Below are 22,500 nucleotides of genomic sequence, written 5' to 3'. Positions count from 1 at the left end.
TATTAATACAGTATTAATACAGTATTAATGTTATTACTTGCGCAAGCAGAGCGCGCAAGTAATAGTTTCGCCCGGTCCGTATGCACTGTCCAAGCCAACCCGCCACTTGATGACAAATAAAACAGCAAATTGTGCCTGATTTGCTGGGACCATATTACATACATGAACATATTTCTTACGTCATCATTGAGAGCTAGTCATACATATACTATATATATGTAATTTGTAAAATAAAATAGCAAATTGTGCCTGATTTGCTGGGACCAGAGTACATGGTGTGTATGTTTAACTAGCTCTCAATGATGACGTAAGAAAGATGTGGATTAAAGGACCCAATGCCAGAGTGTAATTGGTCTTCGATTGTGACGTAATGACGATATGTTTTAGTGTTGGGAGGATTAAAGGTAATGCTCCTGTGTATACATGTATGTAATCTGGTCCCAGCAAATCAGGCACAATTTGCTGTTTTATTTGCATACGCATCAAAAGTGGCGGGTTGGCTGGGACGGATTTTGGCGCAAAGTAACCACAGTATACCGCTAATCAACTTACAAATTACATATATATAGTATATGTATGACTAGCTCTCAATGATGACGTAAGAACTATGGTCATGTATGTAATCTGGTCCCAGCAAATCAGGCACAACTTGCTGTTTTATTTGCATACGCATCAAAAGTGGCGGGTTGGCTGGGACAGTTTTTGGCGCAAAGTAACCACAGTATACCGCTAATCAACTTACACATTATATATATATGTATAACTAGCTCTCAATGATGACGTAATAAAGATGTGGATTAAAGGATCCAGAGTGTAATTGGTTTTCGATGGTGACGTAATGACGATATGTTTTAGTGTCGGGAGGATTAAAGGTAATGCTCCTATACTGTATGTATACCATACCATACCATACCATACCATCTTTATTTCTATAGCACATTTAAATAACAACAAGTTGTACCAAAGTGCTTTACAATAAAATAATAAAAATCACAACTTCATTTCTGACCGGGCACCCGTTTTGGTGTCAGCATCATGTTATGCTTTAGCTATTTAAAAATAGCAGATCTACAAGCTCATATCGCGCCACCGAGTGGTGCGATACGAGCTTGTAGGTCTGCTATTTTTGAAAAATCGAAGACACTTTTAGAATCTGATCTCAGGTCAGAATGGGTTAATAATGAAACTGTCAGGATGTAATAGACATTTTTAGAATCTGATCTCAGGTCAGAATGGGTTAAAAACAAACAACATACAGTACACAGTGTCACTTTCAACATCAAAAAGCTCATACTATGCTAGGAAAAGCCAAAGAATAAAAATATGTCTTGAGGCGTGATTTAAACACCTGAAGAGTGGGGGCCTGTCTTATGTGCAGAGGCAGCTCATTCCAGAGCTTGGGAGCTGCGACTGCAAAAGCCCGGTTCCCTCTAAGCTTCAGCCTTGATTTAGGCACCACCAGGAGAAGCTGGTCAGAGGACCTGAGGGTCCTTGTGGGAACATACGGTTTGAGTAGTTCAGAGAGATAAATGGGTGCCAAACCATTTAAAAACAAAAAGCAAAACTTTGAAATCAATCCTGTATCGCACAGGAAGCCAATGGAGGGAGGCTAGCACAGGACTAATATGGTCACGCTTACGTGTACCTGTAAGCAACCGTGCGGCGGCATTCTGGACTAACTGTAAGCGAGATATGGAGACCTGGTTGACTCCAATATACAGGGCATTACAGTAGTCAAGGAGGGATGACATAAAGGCATGGATAACAGTTTCGAACACAGGGCGGGAAAGACAAGATTTAATCTTTGCCAGCCTTCTCAGCTGGAAAAAGCTCTTTCTGACTGTTTCATTGACCTGTTTGTCCATTTTTAGATCAGAGTCTATTTTAACGCCTAGATTGGTGGCAATTGGCTTTAAGAAAGGCTCAAGGGGACCTAAATCACCGGGAGGAAACACATTGTTGTTTGGCCCAAACACCATAACTTCGGTCTTGCCGTCGTTAAAGTTTAAAAAGTTTAAAGCCAGCCATGCTTTTACATCCTCCAGGCATACATGTATGTAATCTGACACCACTGTGTGTACCAAAGGTTATAATAGTTTTGGTTTTTTCATTATAGTTTAGTTTTAGTTAGTTTTGACTTGTTTTTTTCTAATTCAGTTAGTTTTAGTTCGTTTTTAGAGCGGGTTTGCTAGTTTTTATTTAGTTTTTATTTTGTTGAAATGCTTAGTTTTAGTTTAGTTATAGTTTAGTTTTAGTTTTCTTTTCGTACTTTGGTTTATTTGTCAGGTATAGGATTAAAAAAGATCAATAAGTATTGTGTAATAAAATCTAAAAGATATACCATTTAAAAATATAAACTCTAAAAGTTCAGAAACGTAACTTTGGTCCTTTATTTCTCCACTTTGATGATACCATTTGGTATTGTGTTTTATATCATTTTAATCGTTGATCATTGTCACCTGTACAACGAGGTATAGTCTGTATAGATTGTAAGAATCGGGCATTTGTGGAATGAGCAACACAGCTAAACGTGTGGGTAGCGCCCCCAAAATATGTGCCAAAATTGCAAATGGTTGGTATACCAACCCTTGCTTTGAGTTGCTTAGTGGATTGGATGATTGCACTCTCCCACAGTAATAAGGAAAAAACAACACTTGGTTCTGTTGGTTGCATGTACAGCACATGCACTCGTACAGCACGCCCAAGCTGATCCCACAAGTGTTCAATTGGGTTGAGGTCTAGACTCACAGCATTTCCACTCCTACATTTGTGATCCTGGCTCTACGGGGCGAGCGTTGGCATCCTGGAGGATGGCGTTAGGTCCAAGATTCTGAAGATATGGGATCGCCACTGGATTCAGAATCTCACTGCATTGAGTTTGCCTTTAATGATGACAAGTTCTGTCTTGCCCGTGAGAGAGATACTGTTCCATACCAAACCAAGCTGTTGTGGCAAGGGTGAATAAATACCAACCACTTGCCATTTTGGCAAATGTTTTGGCAAATGTTTGCTACCCACACATTTAGCTGTGTTGCTCATTCCACAAATACCTGATCCTTATATAATAGGCCTATACCCTTCCGAAGTGCTCCGCATATTTTACTATCATCCTTTTCCACAAGGCACTTCCTTGCGTCTCTCTCCCATATTGGACTGTCTCTTTCTTCCAACTTTTCCTGGCAGTGTCCGAGCACGAAAATAGCGTTTGTTCACCACCAAGTGTCACTGTTGCACAGCCTAACACACAGACACACACAGGCCAGGGAGGAGGGCTTACAGTACAGTACAGTACAGTACAGTACAGTACAGTACAGTACAGTACAGTACAGTACAGTACAGTACAGTACAGTACAGTACAGTACAGTACAGTACAGTACAGTACAGTACCACTCACTTAAGACGGGTTTGATTTTCCAAGTAACATGCAGTCAGTTTCAGGCAGTGCAGAATGTAAACAAGCAACGTAAAGTGTGGCTACATGCTGCCGTACGGTGCTGAAAACAGCCGTAAAACTTGTTGGAGAAATTAGGAAATTAATCAAATGAATTTAAAAGGTTTATATTGTGAATTTCCGAAATGCATATAAATATTGATAAAAACTATAACTAAGCGTATTTTTTCTATAATTTCAGTTAGTTTTAGTTCGTTTTGTGAACACACAATACAGTTTCAGTTTAGTTATCGTTTTTAATTTATTTTTATTTTTTATTTAGTTTCAGTTAACTAAAATGTTTTTTTAATTCTAGTTTTCGTTTTTTAGTTAGTTTTAGTTAACTATTATAACCTTGGTGTGTACATGTATGTAATCTGACACCACTATGTATACATGTATGTAATCTGGCACCACTGCCATATCAGGCACAAGTAGTCATTACGAAACATGCATAAAGTAGGTAGGTAGCAAATAGTTAAACCTAATCAACATTTCAAACGTTCCTTCACAGAGAACCTGATAATTGACAGTTTGTAGCGATCGAAAGTACTTGCGCGCTCTGCTTGCGCACTAGTAGGCCATTTATGGCCTACTAGTGTGCAACAAGCAAGTATGCACTCGACAGAGTGCAGTTCTAGTTATTATTATTATTGTTATAGTGCGCAAGTAATAGTTGGCATTACTACTGAGTGTCAAAAAACTACTTTCTGGCCTTGACAACCCGAGCATCCACACAGAAAAGTCCTTTCTGATCGCATTAAACAACATCAAACAAACATTAAACTCACTTTGCCTGTTACTTTTCCGCTCGATGTGCCATTCACTTTAAGCCATTCTGACCGGGCACCCATTTTGGTGTTGGCATCATGTTATGCTTTAGCTATTGAAAAATAGCAGATCTACAAGCTCATATCGCGCCACCGAGTGGCGCGATATGAGCTTGTAGGTCTGCTATTTTTGAAAAATCTAAAAAAAAAAATCTCTTTCTAGAATCTGATCTCAGGTCAGAATGGGTTAATCAGACCAGTGTGTGTCCAGTGGAAACCTCGTATGAATCTGATCTCAGGTCAGAATGGGTTAAGCATGCGCATATATCCTCTATACTAGGAGATATATATATATATATATATATCCTCTATACTAGGAGATTTAATATATAACATATATCCTCTATACTAGGAGATATATATATATATATATATATATATATATTAAGGCTGTCAAAAAAAACGCGTTAATGGAATTAATCAATTGCGGTAATTAATTGCGTTTAAATATTTGACGCAATTAACGCATGCGCAGTCTTGACGAGCTAAAATCCCATAATTCCATTCACTGACTCAACCCACCGCGTCACTCTAGTTCTGCAGTGGAAGGCGGGTGGTCTAAACAGTAAACACAACAACATGGAGCAAGAAGAAAAGGTCGGGCCTATGGAAGGTTTTGTGTTTGCAAAGAACAAAGATGGAACAATAAATAAGCAAGCAGTCATTTGCACGCATTGCTCTAAGCAGATGATTTTTCACCGAAGCTGTTCAAGCTTAAAGTACCATATCAACGCTAAACATGCATTTGTTGGTGCAGCTTCGGATGGCTTGCGTCAGACCAACCTGAATGAACACAGGGCACTAAGCAAGTCCACCTCCGATAAATTAACCAACACAATTGCAAAATGGGTTGCAATGGACTGTAGACCGATTAGCATTGTTGAAGACAAGGGCCTCGCTAATGTTTTGAAAGTTGCGACCCTCGACACATCCTACACACCACCAGCAAGAGCCACAATAATGACTAGAGTCCACGAGCTGTATGCAACCGAAAAAAAGAAAAAAGAAGAGGCTACAGCTCAAGCGGAATCTGTCGCCCTGACAGGAGACCACTGGACGTCAGTGAGTAATACAAATTACCTGGGAGTAACTGCACATCAAATCACTGAAGCGTGGGAATGGGAGTAACTGCACATCAAATCACTGAAGCGTGGGAATGGGAGTAACTGCACATCAAATCACTGAAGCGTGGGAATGGGAGTAACTGCACATCAAATCACTGAAGCGTGGGAATGGGAGTAACTGCACATCAAATCACTGAAGCGTGGGAATGGGAGTAACTGCACATCAAATCACTGAAGCGTGGGAATGGGAGTAACTGCACATCAAATCACTGAAGCGTGGGAATTGCAGTCTTTTGCACTAACTATAATGAAAACAGAAGAACGTCACTTTGCGGAGGCATGTGCAGAGCAGTTCCAAACTGTAGCACGCAAGTGGGACATTGAAAAAAAGGTTACAACCATAGGGACTGACAGTGCACGCAATATGATTGCTGCGGCTCGCATTCTACCGTACGATCACATTCCCTGTACCGCTCACATCATACAGAGAAGCATCACCGTGAGTCTCGCTGACAGCAGATTTGTCGGCACGTTAGCAAAGTGTCGCAAAATTGTTGGCCACTTCAAGCACAGCCCAGCAAACGCAGCGGAGCTAACTAAAGAGCAACTGTCACTCGGATCGAAGGAGGAGGCCCTTGTCCAGGACGTATCAACGCGTTGGAATTCCACGTTGGAAATGGTCAAGCGCCTCGTCCGCAACAAAGCACCTGTAATCGCAACCCTGGATCAACAGAACCATAAACTCGCTATGCTGACGGACGCAGAATGGGACAAACTCAAGAAACTGGAGACCCTTCTGGAGCCCTGCCGGTAAGCCTGTCTTCACTCATCATAATGTGACCATTCATTGTAGTCTGAAATTAATTTTATCAAATGAATATTAAACGTTAATCTACTTTTCGGATATGCTTAGATTTCTCTCTTTTTTATTTTCCTTTTATTTCTTCTTGCTATTTTTTAACTATTTATTTTAATTGTTTTTCCTTGTGAAATGCAAGCAATTGTTTCTGTTTTATTGGCATATTCGAGATAAAGTGACAAACAAACAAACTATTAAATGTAACAACTTGTGTTCAAGTAATTCACGTGTCTTTCCTTTCCTCTCTCCCTCTGTGTGTGTGTGTGTGTGTGTGTGTGTGTGTGTGTGTGTGTGTTCTGCAGGTATGTCACTGAGCTTCTGGGTGGGGAGACCTACGTTTCCTGCTCTGTGGTACTACCAGCACTCTGCCACTTGCATCGCAAGATGGAAGTCTCTGATGAGGACCCTGCATATGTGGTGAAATTTAAAGCGAAGATCAAGGAAGACCTAGCCTCCCGCCAAAGAAACATGAACAATGAATGGCTCAAGATTGCAACAGCACTGGATCCACGTTTTAAAGGCTTAAAGAGTGTGCCCAAGACGGAGAGAGAAGCAGTGTGGACCACACTTGGAGGCATGCTGCGTGAAGAACCACCCAGAGCATCTCCACACACTGATGAAGATGGGCCACCCAAGAAGAAAATTAGCCTTCTTCTGGAGATGGACTCAGATTCTGATTCAAACGAAGACATGCAGCCTGACAGAGACATGCACAGGTACAGGGCAGAGCCCCCCATTAGCACGGATAAATGCCCCTTGCAGTGGTGGGCATCTCATGCAGGAGCTCATGCCAAGCTTGCCCCGCTGGCTCGCAAATATCTAGCCACTCCTGCAACCTCAGTCCCATGTGAGAGGCTCTTCTCGGTGGCAGGTCACATTGTGAACAAGAAAAGGGCAGCCTTGCTCTCAGAAAATGTGGACAAGTTGGTGTGCCTGAGCAACTGGCTGAAGCATGAGTAGATAAGAGGGCCACATGCATTTGTAGGCCATGTTGTGATGGCCATGTTCTTTTGGTTTGATTAAAAAAAAGGTTAAAATACTGTACTGTTACAGAAAGAATTTTCCAATGTTTGCCTTAATCTTATTTCTTATTTATATTGATGCTCATGCGTCAAAGTAAGGCAGCTCCTCTTTTTTGTCTGCCTGAGAGCATATAGTTTATTATTTAAGAAAATGTTATATGGATGAACCACAGTGCCTAGTGTAGGCTAGATTCAGAGACAGTTGATTGAGTACTGTTACAAACCCCACATGCAAACAGTTCAAATTCTGTTCCTCTGTGTTAATAAGAAGAATAACATTGTTATTTGTTAAATAAACAGAATACTAGATGGGTATGTTAACAAATGCATATCGGCTTTCTGTCATTTATCTTTCCATTTCCACAACAATATACAGGAAAACATGGCATATTTTGGACATAGTTCGAATGGTGATTAATCATGATTAAATTAATTTTGAAGCTGTGATTAATCTGATTAAAAATTTTAATCATTTGACAGCCCTAATATATATATATATATATATATATATATCCTCTATACTAGGAGATTTAAATGATGACCTGTTTAGGTAATCCAAACTCGTCGTTTAGCTGGGGACCCCCTGCTGGAACTCCCTCAAGGACCCCTAGGGGTCCCTGGGGACCCCTAGGGGTCCCCGGGGACCCCCCTGCTGGGACTCCCTCAACTCCCCACCGGGACACCACTTTAGGAACCATTGGCGTTTTGGCAGCGCGTGAAAGCATAATTATGGGTCACAAACAAAATGGAGGTATAGAAAAACGTTACCGGCATCTTTGGCCACGGTGCCGACGCTCTGCTGCCTCATCTCCGCCATGTAGCCCAGAACCGTGAAGATCACGAACCCAGACAGGAAGCTGGTCATACAGTTCACTGAGCTGGTGATCAACGCGTCCCTGGATGGACCAAGACACACGGACACATTAATAACATCTGGATGGAGACACAGACAGACACATTAATAACATCTGGATGAGGACAGACAGACACATTAATAACATCTGGATGAGGACAGACAGACACATTAATAACATCTGGATGAGGACAGACAGACACATTAATAACATCTGGATGAGGACAGACAGACACATTAATAACATCTGGATGAGGACAGACAGACACATTAATAACATCTGGATGAGGACACACGGACACATTAATAACATCTGGATGAGGACAGACAGACACATTAATAACATCTGGATGAGGACAGACAGACACATTAATAACATCTGGATGAGGACACACAGACACATTAATAACATCTGGATGAGGACAGACAGACACATTAATAACATCTGGATGAGGACAGACAGACACATTAATAACATCTGGATGAGGACACACGGACACATTAATAACATCTGGATGAGGACAGACAGACACATTAATAACATCTGGATGAGGACAGACACATTAATAACATCTGGATGAGGACAGACACATTAATAACATCTGGATGAGGACAGACACATTAATAACATCTGGATGAGGACAGACAGACACATTAATAACATCTGGATGAGGACAGACAGACACATTAATAACATCTGGATGAGGACAGACAGACACATTAATAACATCTGGATGAGGACAGACAGACACATTAATAACATCTGGATGAGGACAGACAGACACATTAATAACATCTGGATGAGGACAGACGGACACATTAATAACATCTGGATGAGGACAGACAGACACATTAATAACATCTGGATGAGGACAGACAGACACATTAATAACATCTGGATGAGGACACACAGACACATTAATAACATCTGGATGAGGACACACAGACACATTAATAACATCTGGATGAGGACAGACAGACACATTAATAACATCTGGATGAGGACAGACGGACACATTAATAACATCTGGATGAGGACAGACAGACACATTAATAACATCTGGATGAGGACAGACAGACACATTAATAACATCTGGATGAGGACAGACAGACACATTAATAACATCTGGATGAGGACAGACACATTAATAACATCTGGATGAGGACAGACAGACACATTAATAACATCTGGATGAGGACACACAGACACATTAATAACATCTGGATGAGGACAGACAGACACATTAATAACATCTGGATGAGGACAGACACACAGACACATTAATAACATCTGGATGAGGACACACAGACACATTAATAACATCTGGATGAGGACAGACAGACACATTAATAACATCTGGATGAGGACAGACAGACACATTAATAACATCTGGATGAGGACAGACAGACACATTAATAACATCTGGATGAGGACAGACAGACACATTAATAACATCTGGATGGAGACACACAGACACATTAATAACATCTGGATGAGGACAGACAGACACATTAATAACATCTGGATGAGGACACACAGACACATTAATAACATCTGGATGAGGACAGACAGACACATTAATAACATCTGGATGAGGACAGACAGACACATTAATAACATCTGGATGAGGACAGACAGACACATTAATAACATCTGGATGAGGACAGACAGACACATTAATAACATCTGGATGAGGACAGACAGACACATTAATAACATCTGGATGAGGACACACAGACACATTAATAACATCTGGATGAGGACAGACAGACACATTAATAACATCTGGATGGAGACACACAGACACATTAATAACATCTGGATGAGGACAGACAGACACATTAATAACATCTGGATGAGGACAGACAGACACATTAATAACATCTGGATGAGGACAGACAGACACATTAATAACATCTGGATGAGGACAGACAGACACATTAATAACATCTGGATGAGGACACACAGACACATTAATAACATCTGGATGAGGACAGACAGACACATTAATAACATCTGGATGAGGACACACAGACACATTAATAACATCTGGATGAGGACAGACAGACACATTAATAACATCTGGATGAGGACATACAGACACATTAATAACATCTGGATGAGGACAGACAGACACATTAATAACATCTGGATGAGGACAGACAGACACATTAATAACATCTGGATGAGGACACACAGACACATTAATAACATCTGGATGAGGACAGACAGACACATTAATAACATCTGGATGAGGACACACAGACACATTAATAACATCTGGATGAGGACAGACAGACACATTAATAACATCTGGATGAGGACACACAGACACATTAATAACATCTGGATGAGGACAGACACAGACACATTAATAACATCTGGATGAGGACAGACACATTAATAACATCTGGATGAGGACAGACAGACACATTAATAACATCTGGATGAGGACAGACACATTAATAACATCTGGATGAGGACACACAGACACATTAATAACATCTGGATGAGGACAGACAGACACATTAATAACATCTGGATGAGGACAGACAGACACATTAATAACATCTGGATGAGGACACACAGACACATTAATAACATCTGGATGAGGACACACAGACACATTAATAACATCTGGATGAGGACAGACAGACACATTAATAACATCTGGATGAGGACAGACAGACACATTAATAACATCTGGATGAGGACAGACAGACACATTAATAACATCTGGATGAGGACACACAGACACATTAATAACATCTGGATGAGGACAGACAGACACATTAATAACATCTGGATGAGGACAGACAGACACATTAATAACATCTGGATGAGGACACACAGACACATTAATAACATCTGGATGAGGACACACAGACACATTAATAACATCTGGATGAGGACAGACAGACACATTAATAACATCTGGATGAGGACAGACAGACACATTAATAACATCTGGATGAGGACAGACAGACACATTAATAACATCTGGATGAGGACACACAGACACATTAATAACATCTGGATGAGGACACACAGACACATTAATAACATCTGGATGAGGACAGACACACAGACACATTAATAACATCTGGATGAGGACAGACACATTAATAACATCTGGATGAGGACAGACAGACACATTAATAACATCTGGATGAGGACAGACACATTAATAACATCTGGATGAGGACACACAGACACATTAATAACATCTGGATGAGGACAGACAGACACATTAATAACATCTGGATGAGGACAGACAGACACATTAATAACATCTGGATGAGGACAGACAGACACATTAATAACATCTGGATGAGGACACACAGACACATTAATAACATCTGGATGAGGACAGACAGACACATTAATAACATCTGGATGAGGACAGACAGACACATTAATAACATCTGGATGGAGACACACAGACACATTAATAACATCTGGATGAGGACACACAGACACATTAATAACATCTGGATGAGGACACACAGACACATTAATAACATCTGGATGAGGACAGACAGACACATTAATAACATCTGGATGAGGACAGACAGACACATTAATAACATCTGGATGAGGACAGACAGACACATTAATAACATCTGGATGAGGACACACAGACACATTAATAACATCTGGATGAGGACAGACAGACACATTAATAACATCTGGATGAGGACACACAGACACATTAATAACATCTGGATGAGGACACACAGACACATTAATAACATCTGGATGAGGACAGACAGACACATTAATAACATCTGGATGAGGACAGACAGACACATTAATAACATCTGGATGAGGACACACAGACACATTAATAACATCTGGATGAGGACAGACAGACACATTAATAACATCTGGATGAGGACAGACAGACACATTAATAACATCTGGATGAGGACAGACACATTAATAACATCTGGATGAGGACAGACAGACACATTAATAACATCTGGATGAGGACAGACAGACACATTAATAACATCTGGATGAGGACAGACAGACACATTAATAACATCTGGATGGAGACACACAGACACATTAATAACATCTGGATGAGGACACACAGACACATTAATAACATCTGGATGAGGACAGACAGACACATTAATAACATCTGGATGAGGACACACAGACACATTAATAACATCTGGATGAGGACACACAGACACATTAATAACATCTGGATGGAGACACACAGACACATTAATAACATCTGGATGAGGACACACAGACACATTAATAACATCTGGATGGAGACACACAGACACATTAATAACATCTGGATGGAGACACACAGGACAGTTGAGTCACGTGGAGTAACTCACTTATAACAGTCAATATGAAGAGGTCGTAATAGTCTTCATAAACTAACTCATAATAGTTGTTGTGGAATGTCGTTAGCACCCCGAACGCCCAGGGGTGCTGCTAGCGACATCGAATGTTGCCCAACAGGCGCTCCCCCAGCCTGTGGAGCGATGCGGTCGGTTATGACATCATTGATGTTCCGTCCTGTGATTGATCTCCGTTCCTGTCCCCGAGCGACGAACGGGATTATTTGATAGGACGGAGAACTCCGTTCACGTCGCTCGGAGAGTTAACTCACTCATAACAGTTGTTGTGGAAGGGGTTGTAACTCTATAACCCATTCTGAACGGGCACCCATTTTGGTGTCAGCATCATGTTATGCTTTAGCTATTTAAAAATAGCAGATCTACAAGCTCATATCGCGCCACCGAGTGGCGCGATATGAGTAGGTCTGCTATTGTAGGTCTGTAGCTATTGTAACTATTGTAGGTCTGCTATTTTTGAAAAATCGAAGAGCGACAGACATTTTTAGAATCTGATCTCAGGTCAGAATGGGTTCATCAGACCAGTGTGTGTCCGGCGGAAACCTCGTATGAATCTGATCTCAGGTCAGAATGGGTTAATCAGACCAGTGTGTGTCCGGCGGAAACCTCGTATGAATCTGATCTCAGGTCAGAATGGGATAAACTCACTTATAACAGTTGTTGTGGAAGGGGTTGTAACTGGCGAAGGCCAGCAGGACTCCGAACCCTGGACCGAGAGAGAAGAAGATCTGGGCGGCAGCATCGATCCATACCTGGGGAGAGAGAGGGAGAGAGAGAGAGAGATAGAGAGAGAGAGAGATAGAGAGAGAGAGAGAGAGAGAGAGATATGATGTCACATCTGTATTGAGCATCGCAGTCCCTCCCCTTTCAGAACGACGAGTGGTCCAGGAAATTAATCACAATGCATTTTGACCATATAGGCATTTCTTAAATTATTTATTTAAAGACCTTTTAAGCGTCGTACGAAGCCAACTCTTGTCGTGACAATAACACACACAATATTTTGGACCAAACAGAAGAAAAACAATAAAAAAAGTGTTGTAACCTAACGTTTTTTTACTTTCTAATTCTTCGTTTGGCCTGAACCATTGTGTGTGTTTGTCATGATTTGTCACGAGAAGAGTTCAATCAATCAATCAATCAATCTTTATTTGTCACATACATATTAAAAAAGTAGTATCTTTAAAATGCAGTGAAATGTTTGTAGGTCAGCCCCACAGAACAGTGAACAGTAAAACAGGACAAGAGGACTAAACTAAAACTAAAAACCAACTAAGTTGGCTTCGTATGACGCTTAAAAGGTCTTTAAATAAATACGTTTTTAAATGCCTATGGGAAAAATGCATTGGGATTCATTTCCTGGGCCACTCGTTGTTCTGAAAGGGGGAGGGACTGCGACGCTCTATAGCGTGGACATATTGTATGTCCAAAGCACAAAACTACATTTTCCTCCCCGTGGGGGGGGGGCATTCTCACGTTCTAACCAATAGGAAGTACCCGCTGGGGCGGGGCATTCTCACATTCTAACACAGCCAGAAAACCCCATTCTGACAGACGGTAGCTCCCTAGCGCGCCTCGCTAAATCATTGCGTATATACAGGCGTACATCGCGTTCAGAGTTATTGCCTAGTCACCTAGAGTGGGCAACGCAAAGCCCCTCCCATTCAGTTCAATGACGCTATTGGCCGACTCACTGTGGTGCTGAGGAGTTTCTCCCAATCAGGTTTGAGATAGAAGACCACGCCCCTCCAGGCTCCGGGCAGAGTGGCTCCGCGGACCAACAACACCAGCAGCACCAAGTAGGGGAAGGTAGCAGTCACCCAGACTACCTGGAGAAATATATATATACATTTATAAATAAACATATACATAAATATATACATTTATACATAAATATATTAATATATACATACATATATACATCAATATATACATCAATATATACATTTATAAATAAATATATTAATATATACATACATATATAAATATATACATAACTATATACATAAATATATAAATTAATAAATTAATATATATATACATATATACATAACTATATACATCAATATATACATTTATACATACATATATAAATAAATATATTAATATATACATACATATATAAATATATACATAACTATATACATAAATATATAAATATATACATATATATATATATATATATATATACATCAATATATACATTTATACATACATAAAATGTATGTATAAATACATAAATAAATAAATATATTAAAATATACATACATATATAAATATATACATAACTATATACATAAATATATAAATATGTACATACATATATACATAAATAATATAAATATATACATGAATATATACATAAATATATAAATAAATACATGAATATATACTGTATGTACATGACCAGGTAGTGGAAGGTAGCAGTCACCCACAGTACCTGGAAATATATATATATATATATATATATATATATATATACATACACACACGTCTCACAGTCACAACAACACGCAACAGCGCCCCCAACAGGCCAACAGCAGCCTCAGGGGGGCCCACAGCGCCCCCAACAGGCCAACAGCAGCCTCAGGGGGGCCCACAGCGCCCCCAACAGGCCAACAGCAGCCTCAGGGGGGCCCACAGCGCCCCCAACAGGCCAACAGCAGCCTCAGGGGGGCCCACAGCGCCCCCAACAGGCCAACAGCAGCCTCAGGGGGGCCCACAGCGCCCCCAACAGGCCAACAGCAGCCTCAGGGGGGCCCACAGCGCCCCCAACAGGCCAACAGCAGCCTCAGGGGGGCCCACAGCGCCCCCAACAGGCCAACAGCAGCCTCAGGGGGGCCCACAGCGCCCCCAACAGGCCAACAGCAGCCTCAGGGGGGCCCACAGCGCCCCCAACAGGCCAACAGCAGCCTCAGGGGGCCCCACAGCGCCCCCAACAGGCCAACAGCAGCCTCACCTTCCCGGAGGTCTTCACTCCCTTCCAGATGCTGAAGTAGACGATGGTGAAGATGAAGAGCAGACAGAGAGACAGCTGCCAGCTGACTGAACCCAGCTGGTGGAGACCTGGAGACAGGTGGACCTGGAGCACATGACGCCTGGAGAGAGGAGGACTACAGTTAGACCTGGAGGACTACAGTTAGACCTGGAGACAGGTGGACCTGGAGGACATGACGCCTGGAGGGAGGAGGACTACAGTTAGACCTGGAGGACTACAGTTAGACCTGGAGGACTACAGTTAGACCTGGAGGACTACAGTTAGACCTGGAGGACATCTAGTTAGACCTGGAGGACATCTAGACCTGGAGGACATCTAAGACCTGGAGGACATCTAGTTAGACCTGGAGGACATCTAGACCTGGAGGACATCTAGTTAGACCTGGAGGACATCTAGTTAGACCTGGAGGACATCTAGTTAGACCTGGAGGACATCTAGTTAGACCTGGAGGACTACAGTTAGACCTGGAGGACATCTAGTTAGACCTGGAGGACTAAAGTTAGACCTGGAGGACATCTAGTTAGACCTGGAGGACTAAAGTTAGACCTGGAGGACATCTAGTTAGACCTGGAGGACATCTAGACCTGGAGGACATCTAGTTAGACCTGGAGGACATCTAGTTAGACCTGGAGGACATCTAGTTAGACCTGGAGGACTACAGTTAGACCTGGAGGACATCTAGTTAGACCTGGAGGACTAAAGTTAGACCTGGAGGACATCTAGTTAGACCTGGAGGACTACAGTTAGACCTGGAGGACATCTAGACCTGGAGGACATCTAGTTAGACCTGGAGGACATCTAGTTAGACCTGGAGGACATATAGTTAGACCTGGAGGACATCTAGACCTGGAGGACATCTAGACCTGGAGGACATCTAGTTAGACCTGGAGGACATCTAGTTAGACCTGGAGGACATCTAGTTAGACCTGGAGGACATCTAGACCTGGAGGACATCTAGTTAGACCTGGAGGACATCTAGTTAGACCTGGAGGACATCTAGACCTGGAGGACATCTAGTTAGACCTGGAGGACATCTAGTTAGACCTGGAGGACATCTAGTTAGACCTGGAGGACATCTAGTTAGACCTGGAGGACATCTAGTTAGACCTGGAGGACATCTAGTTAGACCTGGAGGACATCTAGTTAGACCTGGAGGACATCTAGTTAGACCTGGAGGACATCTAGACCTGGAGGACATCTAGTTAGACCTGGAGGACATCTAGACCTGGAGGACATCTAGTTAGACCTGGAGGACATCTAGACCTGGAGGACATCTAGTTAGACCTGGAGGACATCTAGACCTGGAGGACATCTAGACCTGGATACATCTAGTTAGACCTGGAGGACATCTAGACCTGGAGGACATCTAGACCTGGAGGACATCTAGTTAGACCTGGAGGACATCTAGTTAGACCTGGAGGACATCTAGTTAGACCTGGAGGACATCTAGACCTGGAGGACATCTAGTTAGACCTGGAGGACATCTAGACCTGGAGGACATCTAGTTAGACCTGGAGGACATCTAGACCTGGAGGACATCTAGTTAGACCTGGAGGACATCTAGACCTGGAGGACATCTAGACCTGGATACATCTAGTTAGACCTGGAGGACATCTAGACCTGGAGGACATCTAGACCTGGAGGACATCTAGTTAGACCTGGAGGACATCTAGTTAGACCTGGAGGACATCTAGACCTGGAGGACATCTAGTTAGACCTGGAGGACATCTAGACCTGGAGGACATCTAGTTAGACCTGGAGGACATCTAGACCTGGAGGACATCTAGACCTGGATACATCTAGTTAGACCTGGAGGACATCTAGACCTGGAGGACATCTAGACCTGGAGGACATCTAGTTAGACCTGGAGGACATCTAGTTAGACCTGGAGGACATCTAGTTGGACCTGGAGGACATCTAGACCTGGAGGACATCTAGTTGGACCTGGAGGACATCTAGACCTGGAGGACATCTAGTTAGACCTGGAGGACATCTAGACCTGGAGGACATCTAGACCTGGAGGACATCTAGTTAGACCTGGAGGACATCTAGTTAGACCTGGAGGACATCTAGACCTGGAGGACATCTAGACCTGGAGGACATCTAGTTAGACCTGGAGGACATCTAGTTAGACCTGGAGGACATCTAGTTAGACCTGGAGGACATCTAGTTAGACCTGGAGGACATCTAGTTAGACCTGGAGGACATCTAGTTAGACCTGGAGGACATCTAGTTAGACCTGGAGGACATCTAGTTAGACCTGGAGGACATCTAGACCTGGAGGACATCTAGTTAGACCTGGAGGACATCTAGACCTGGAGGACATCTAGTTAGACCTGGAGGACATCTAGACCTGGAGGACATCTAGTTAGACCTGGAGGACATCTAGACCTGGAGGACATCTAGACCTGGATACATCTAGTTAGACCTGGAGGACATCTAGACCTGGAGGACATCTAGACCTGGAGGACATCTAGTTAGACCTGGAGGACATCTAGTTAGACCTGGAGGACATCTAGTTAGACCTGGAGGACATCTAGACCTGGAGGACATCTAGTTAGACCTGGAGGACATCTAGACCTGGAGGACATCTAGTTAGACCTGGAGGACATCTAGACCTGGAGGACATCTAGTTAGACCTGGAGGACATCTAGACCTGGAGGACATCTAGACCTGGATACATCTAGTTAGACCTGGAGGACATCTAGACCTGGAGGACATCTAGACCTGGAGGACATCTAGTTAGACCTAGAGGACATCTAGTTAGACCTGGAGGACATCTAGACCTGGAGGACATCTAGTTAGACCTGGAGGACATCTAGACCTGGAGGACATCTAGTTAGACCTGGAGGACATCTAGACCTGGAGGACATCTAGACCTGGATACATCTAGTTAGACCTGGAGGACATCTAGACCTGGAGGACATCTAGACCTGGAGGACATCTAGTTAGACCTGGAGGACATCTAGTTAGACCTGGAGGACATCTAGACCTGGAGGACATCTAGTTGGACCTGGAGGACATCTAGACCTGGAGGACATCTAGTTAGACCTGGAGGACATCTAGTTAGACCTGGAGGACATCTAGTTGGACCTGGAGGACATCTAGACCTGGAGGACATCTAGTTGGACCTGGAGGACATCTAGACCTGGAGGACATCTAGTTAGACCTGGAGGACATCTAGACCTGGAGGACATCTAGACCTGGAGGACATCTAGTTAGACCTGGAGGACATCTAGTTAGACCTGGAGGACATCTAGACCTGGAGGACATCTAGTTAGACTTGGAGGACATCTAGTTAGACCTGGAGGACATCTAGTTAGACCTGGAGGACATCTAGTTAGACCTGGGGATTTTCAAATGCCTCTACAGGGTGTCGGACTAGTTTATGGCTGTCGAACTGTTAGTACCTCCGAACAAATGCATGCACCCAGACGAAACGAGGATCGGAAATGCAAGCCACATGCGTGGCCGGTTAAGACACATGTGTGGCCGGTTAAGACACATGCGTGGCCGGTTAAGACACATGTGTGGCCGGTTAAGACACATGCGTGGCCGGTTAAGACACATGTGTGGCCGGTTAAGACACATGTGTGGCCAGTTAAGACACATGCGTGGCCGGTTAAGACACATGCGTGGCCGGTTAAGACACATGTGTGGCCGGTTAAGACACATGCGTGGCCGGTTAAGACACATGCGTGGCCGGTTAAGACACATGCGTGGCCGGTTAAGACACATGCGTGGCCGGTTAAGACACATGCGTGGCCGGTTAAGACACTCTGTGTGTAACGCCAATGATAGCCAATGGTTGCTGATCACGTTGAAGTGGAACGCGGGCGTTGGCACAAGTTAACTACACATACATGTATAATGCTAACAGCTGTAGCGGCAGGGAAAGAGTTTTAAGAAGTGGAAATGAAAGTTAATCATTTACATTCTAGTCGACACAACCTCCGAATGAACTCACGAGCACACCATGACATCACAGAGAGGCGCACGGACACACTGGAACGCACGCACGCACGCACGCACGCACGCACGCACGCACGCACGCACGCACGCACGCACGCACGCACGCACGCACACACACACAGCCAGCCAGTTAGTCAGCCAGTCAGTCAGGTTCGTGAACTTCAAGGAATCTCTCGTAGTCCAATAAATTATCAGAACAAAGGCCTGACTCTGTCTCTCCTCCTATGACAGATGGACCCAGTGCTGATAAGGCCGAGCCAGAGGGACTCCGACACGGAGAGAAACACAGCCTATGGCTGTTAAGAAGAACGGAGGCCCGTTCTCATGTAAAGGACCCCTGAAATCACATTGATGGATGGACAGCTAAGAGACATTGTGCAGACTAGAGACACATGTGTGCGTGCGTGCGTGCGTGCGTGCTTGCGTGCGTGCGTGCGTGCGTGCGTGCACGTGTGTGTGCGTGTGTGCGAGTGAACCAAGGTTCATGTTTTAGGTTGTAATTTCCTAACCTGACGCTGCCAGATGAGGGCGGTATTGGGTAACCATGTTCCCAACACAGCAATCATCTGGGATCTCTCAGGCAGTTGAGCTGACAAAAATCCGTTCCGTACCGGACCAATCAGCGTGAGCTAAGGGCGGGATATGTGCGAAACCGGACGTGAAGCTATATAGACACGTCAATATGATTGGTTGTGTTTGCACGCCCACACGGTGATAGACAGACGGTCCCATCCAATCATCTACCAAGTATCTTGAAAAAAAGGACAGCCCCGTCATCGAATTTGCTTCCGCGATCCCAGATCCCAATAAGCTGTGAAACAAATTTGTGTAGCAAGCTTCTTGGATCTGGCAGCGTCAGGTTAGTAATTTCCTGGGGTCTAATAACAACGTAAAACATCAACCTTGGTAGTAGAAACAAAACAAAGTTGTGCTTTAATGTTTTCGCTGCTATAATCTACGTTTATAAACGTATAGCTAGGCTAACGGTATACCATACTGGTGCTATGTACGCGTATGTTCGTAGACAACCGTATACTATGACAGCAGCAACCGTCTATTTACCTTTTAGCATTGACCCGGTCAGTATGGGATTGGGATTTTTCAATCCAGATCCGTTGAGCCTCCATTATAAACATGCAGGATTTTCTAAGCACTGTATCTCTAAAGGTTCGAGGCTGGGCCAGGCTACCCGCCCCTCTAGACCAGAAAGCACGCTGTCTGGGCCAGGCTACCCGCCCCTCTAGACCAGAAAGCACGCTGTCTGGGCCAGGCTACCCGCCCCTCTAGACCAGAAAGCACGCTGTCTGGGCCAGGCTACCCGCCCCTCTAGACCAGAAAGCACGCTGTCTGGGCCAGGCTACCCGCCCCTCTAGACCAGAAAGCACGCTGTCTGGGCCAGGCTACCCGCCCCTCTAGACCAGAAAGCACGCTGTCTGGGCCAGGCTACCCGCCCCTCTAGACCAGAAAGCACGCTGTCTGGGCCAGGCTACCCTACCCGCCCCTCTAGACCAGAAAGCACGCTGTCTGGGCCAGGCTACCCGCCCCTCTAGACCAGAAAGCACGCTGTCTGGACCAGGCTACCCGCCCCTCTAGACCAGAAAGCACGCTGTCTGGGCCAGGCTACCCGCCCCTCTAGACCAGAAAGCACACTGTCTGGGCCAGGCTACCCGCCCCTCTAGACCAGAAAGCACGCTGGCTGGGCCAGGCTACCCACCCCTCTAGACCAGAAAGCACGCTGTCTGGGCCAGGCTACCCGCCCCTCTAGACCAGAAAGCACGCTGTCTGGGCCAGGCTACCCGCCCCTCTAGACCAGAAAGCATGCTGTCTGGGCCAGGCTACCCGCCCCTCTAGACCAGAAAGCACGCTGGTGCCAAAGCCATAGAGTAAGACAGTTACGCGAACTCTGTTCACTTCATGGGGCTTCAGTCCAGAACATTTGCTGCCAAAAACAACACTGACTCACATGTAGAACTCCTCAGGGCGGGGGGGGGGTGCTGTCGTTGTGGTTTACAGTATACTCACATGTAGAACTCCTGGGCGGGGGGGGTGCTGTCGTTGTGGTTTACAGTATACTCACATGTAGAACTCCTGGGCGGGGGGGGTGCTGTCGTTGTGGTTTACAGTATACTCACATGTAGAACTCCTGGGCGGGGGGGGTGCTGTCGTTGTGGTTTACAGTATACTCACATGTAGAACTCCTGGGCGGGGGGGGTGCTGTCGTTGTGGTTTACAGTATACTCACATGTAGAACTCCTGGGCGGGGGGGGTGCTGTCGTTGTGGTTTACAGTATACTCACATGTAGAACTCCTGGGCGGGGGGGGTGCTGTCGTTGTGGTTTACAGTATACTCACATGTAGAACTCCTGGGCGGGGGGGGTGCTGTCGTTGTGGTTTACAGTATACTCACATGTAGAACTCCTGGGCGGGGGGGGTGCTGTCGTTGTGGTTTACAGTATACTCACATGTAGAACTCCTCAGCGGGGGGGGGGGTGCTGTCGTTGCTCCATGTCTTTAGCGTGTCTTTAGCGTGTCTTTAGCGTGGTACTCACATGTAGAACTCCTGGGCGGGGGGGGTGCTGTCGTTGTGGTTTACAGTATACTCACATGTAGAACTCCTCAGCGGCGGGGGGGGTGCTGTCGTTGCTCCATGTCTTTAGCGTGTCTTTAGCGTGTCTTTAGCGTGGTACTCACATGTAGAACTCCTCGGCGGGCGGGGTGCTGTCGTTGCTCCATGTCTTTAGCGTGTCTTTAGCGTGTCTTTAGCGTGTCTTTAGCGTGTCTTTAGCGTGTCTTTAGCGTGGTACTCACATGTAGAACTCTTCGGCGGGCGAGGTGCTGGCGTTGTTCCAGGTGACGTTGGCGTCCGTCAGCAGGTAGCGCTGGCAGCTGGGCGTGTTCCAGGCGTTGTCGCAGGACGCCCAGGGCAGCGCGGGGGAGAAGGAGGACAGCAGGTAGTAGAGCGCCCACGCCATGATGGTGTTGTAGTAGAACGCGACGTACAGGGCGATGACGCAGATGGCGAAGCCGATGCCTGGACGAGAGACATAGAGACACACAGAGAGAGAGAGAGGGGAGATGACGCAGATGGC

The 22,500-nt window shown here is 44.5% G+C and overlaps 1 protein-coding gene across 1 annotated transcript in view; it reads right to left on the bottom strand.

Annotated features, from left to right (window-relative positions):
- The window catches only part of slc6a4a (solute carrier family 6 member 4a), a gene marked incomplete at both ends in the record, with an annotated part of 39,575 nt that overhangs the window by 8,024 nt on the left and 9,051 nt on the right, over positions 1-22,500 (bottom strand). Inside the window, 6 exons of the mRNA XM_083773320.1 lie at positions 7,974-8,101; positions 13,090-13,193; positions 14,136-14,270; positions 15,401-15,523; positions 15,603-15,618; positions 22,220-22,442. Of these exons, the coding sequence (XP_083629446.1) occupies positions 7,974-8,101; positions 13,090-13,193; positions 14,136-14,270; positions 15,401-15,523; positions 15,603-15,618; positions 22,220-22,442 (729 nt within the window). The remainder of the gene's footprint in view (positions 1-7,973; positions 8,102-13,089; positions 13,194-14,135; positions 14,271-15,400; positions 15,524-15,602; positions 15,619-22,219; positions 22,443-22,500) is intronic.

This window comes from Protomyctophum parallelum, assembly GCF_964188405.1.
Source record: "Protomyctophum parallelum genome assembly, chromosome: 9".
NCBI lineage: Eukaryota > Metazoa > Chordata > Actinopteri > Myctophiformes > Myctophidae > Protomyctophum > Protomyctophum parallelum.
Note: the sequence above shows the minus strand (reverse complement) of the source record. Positions and strands in the feature narration are given on the sequence as shown.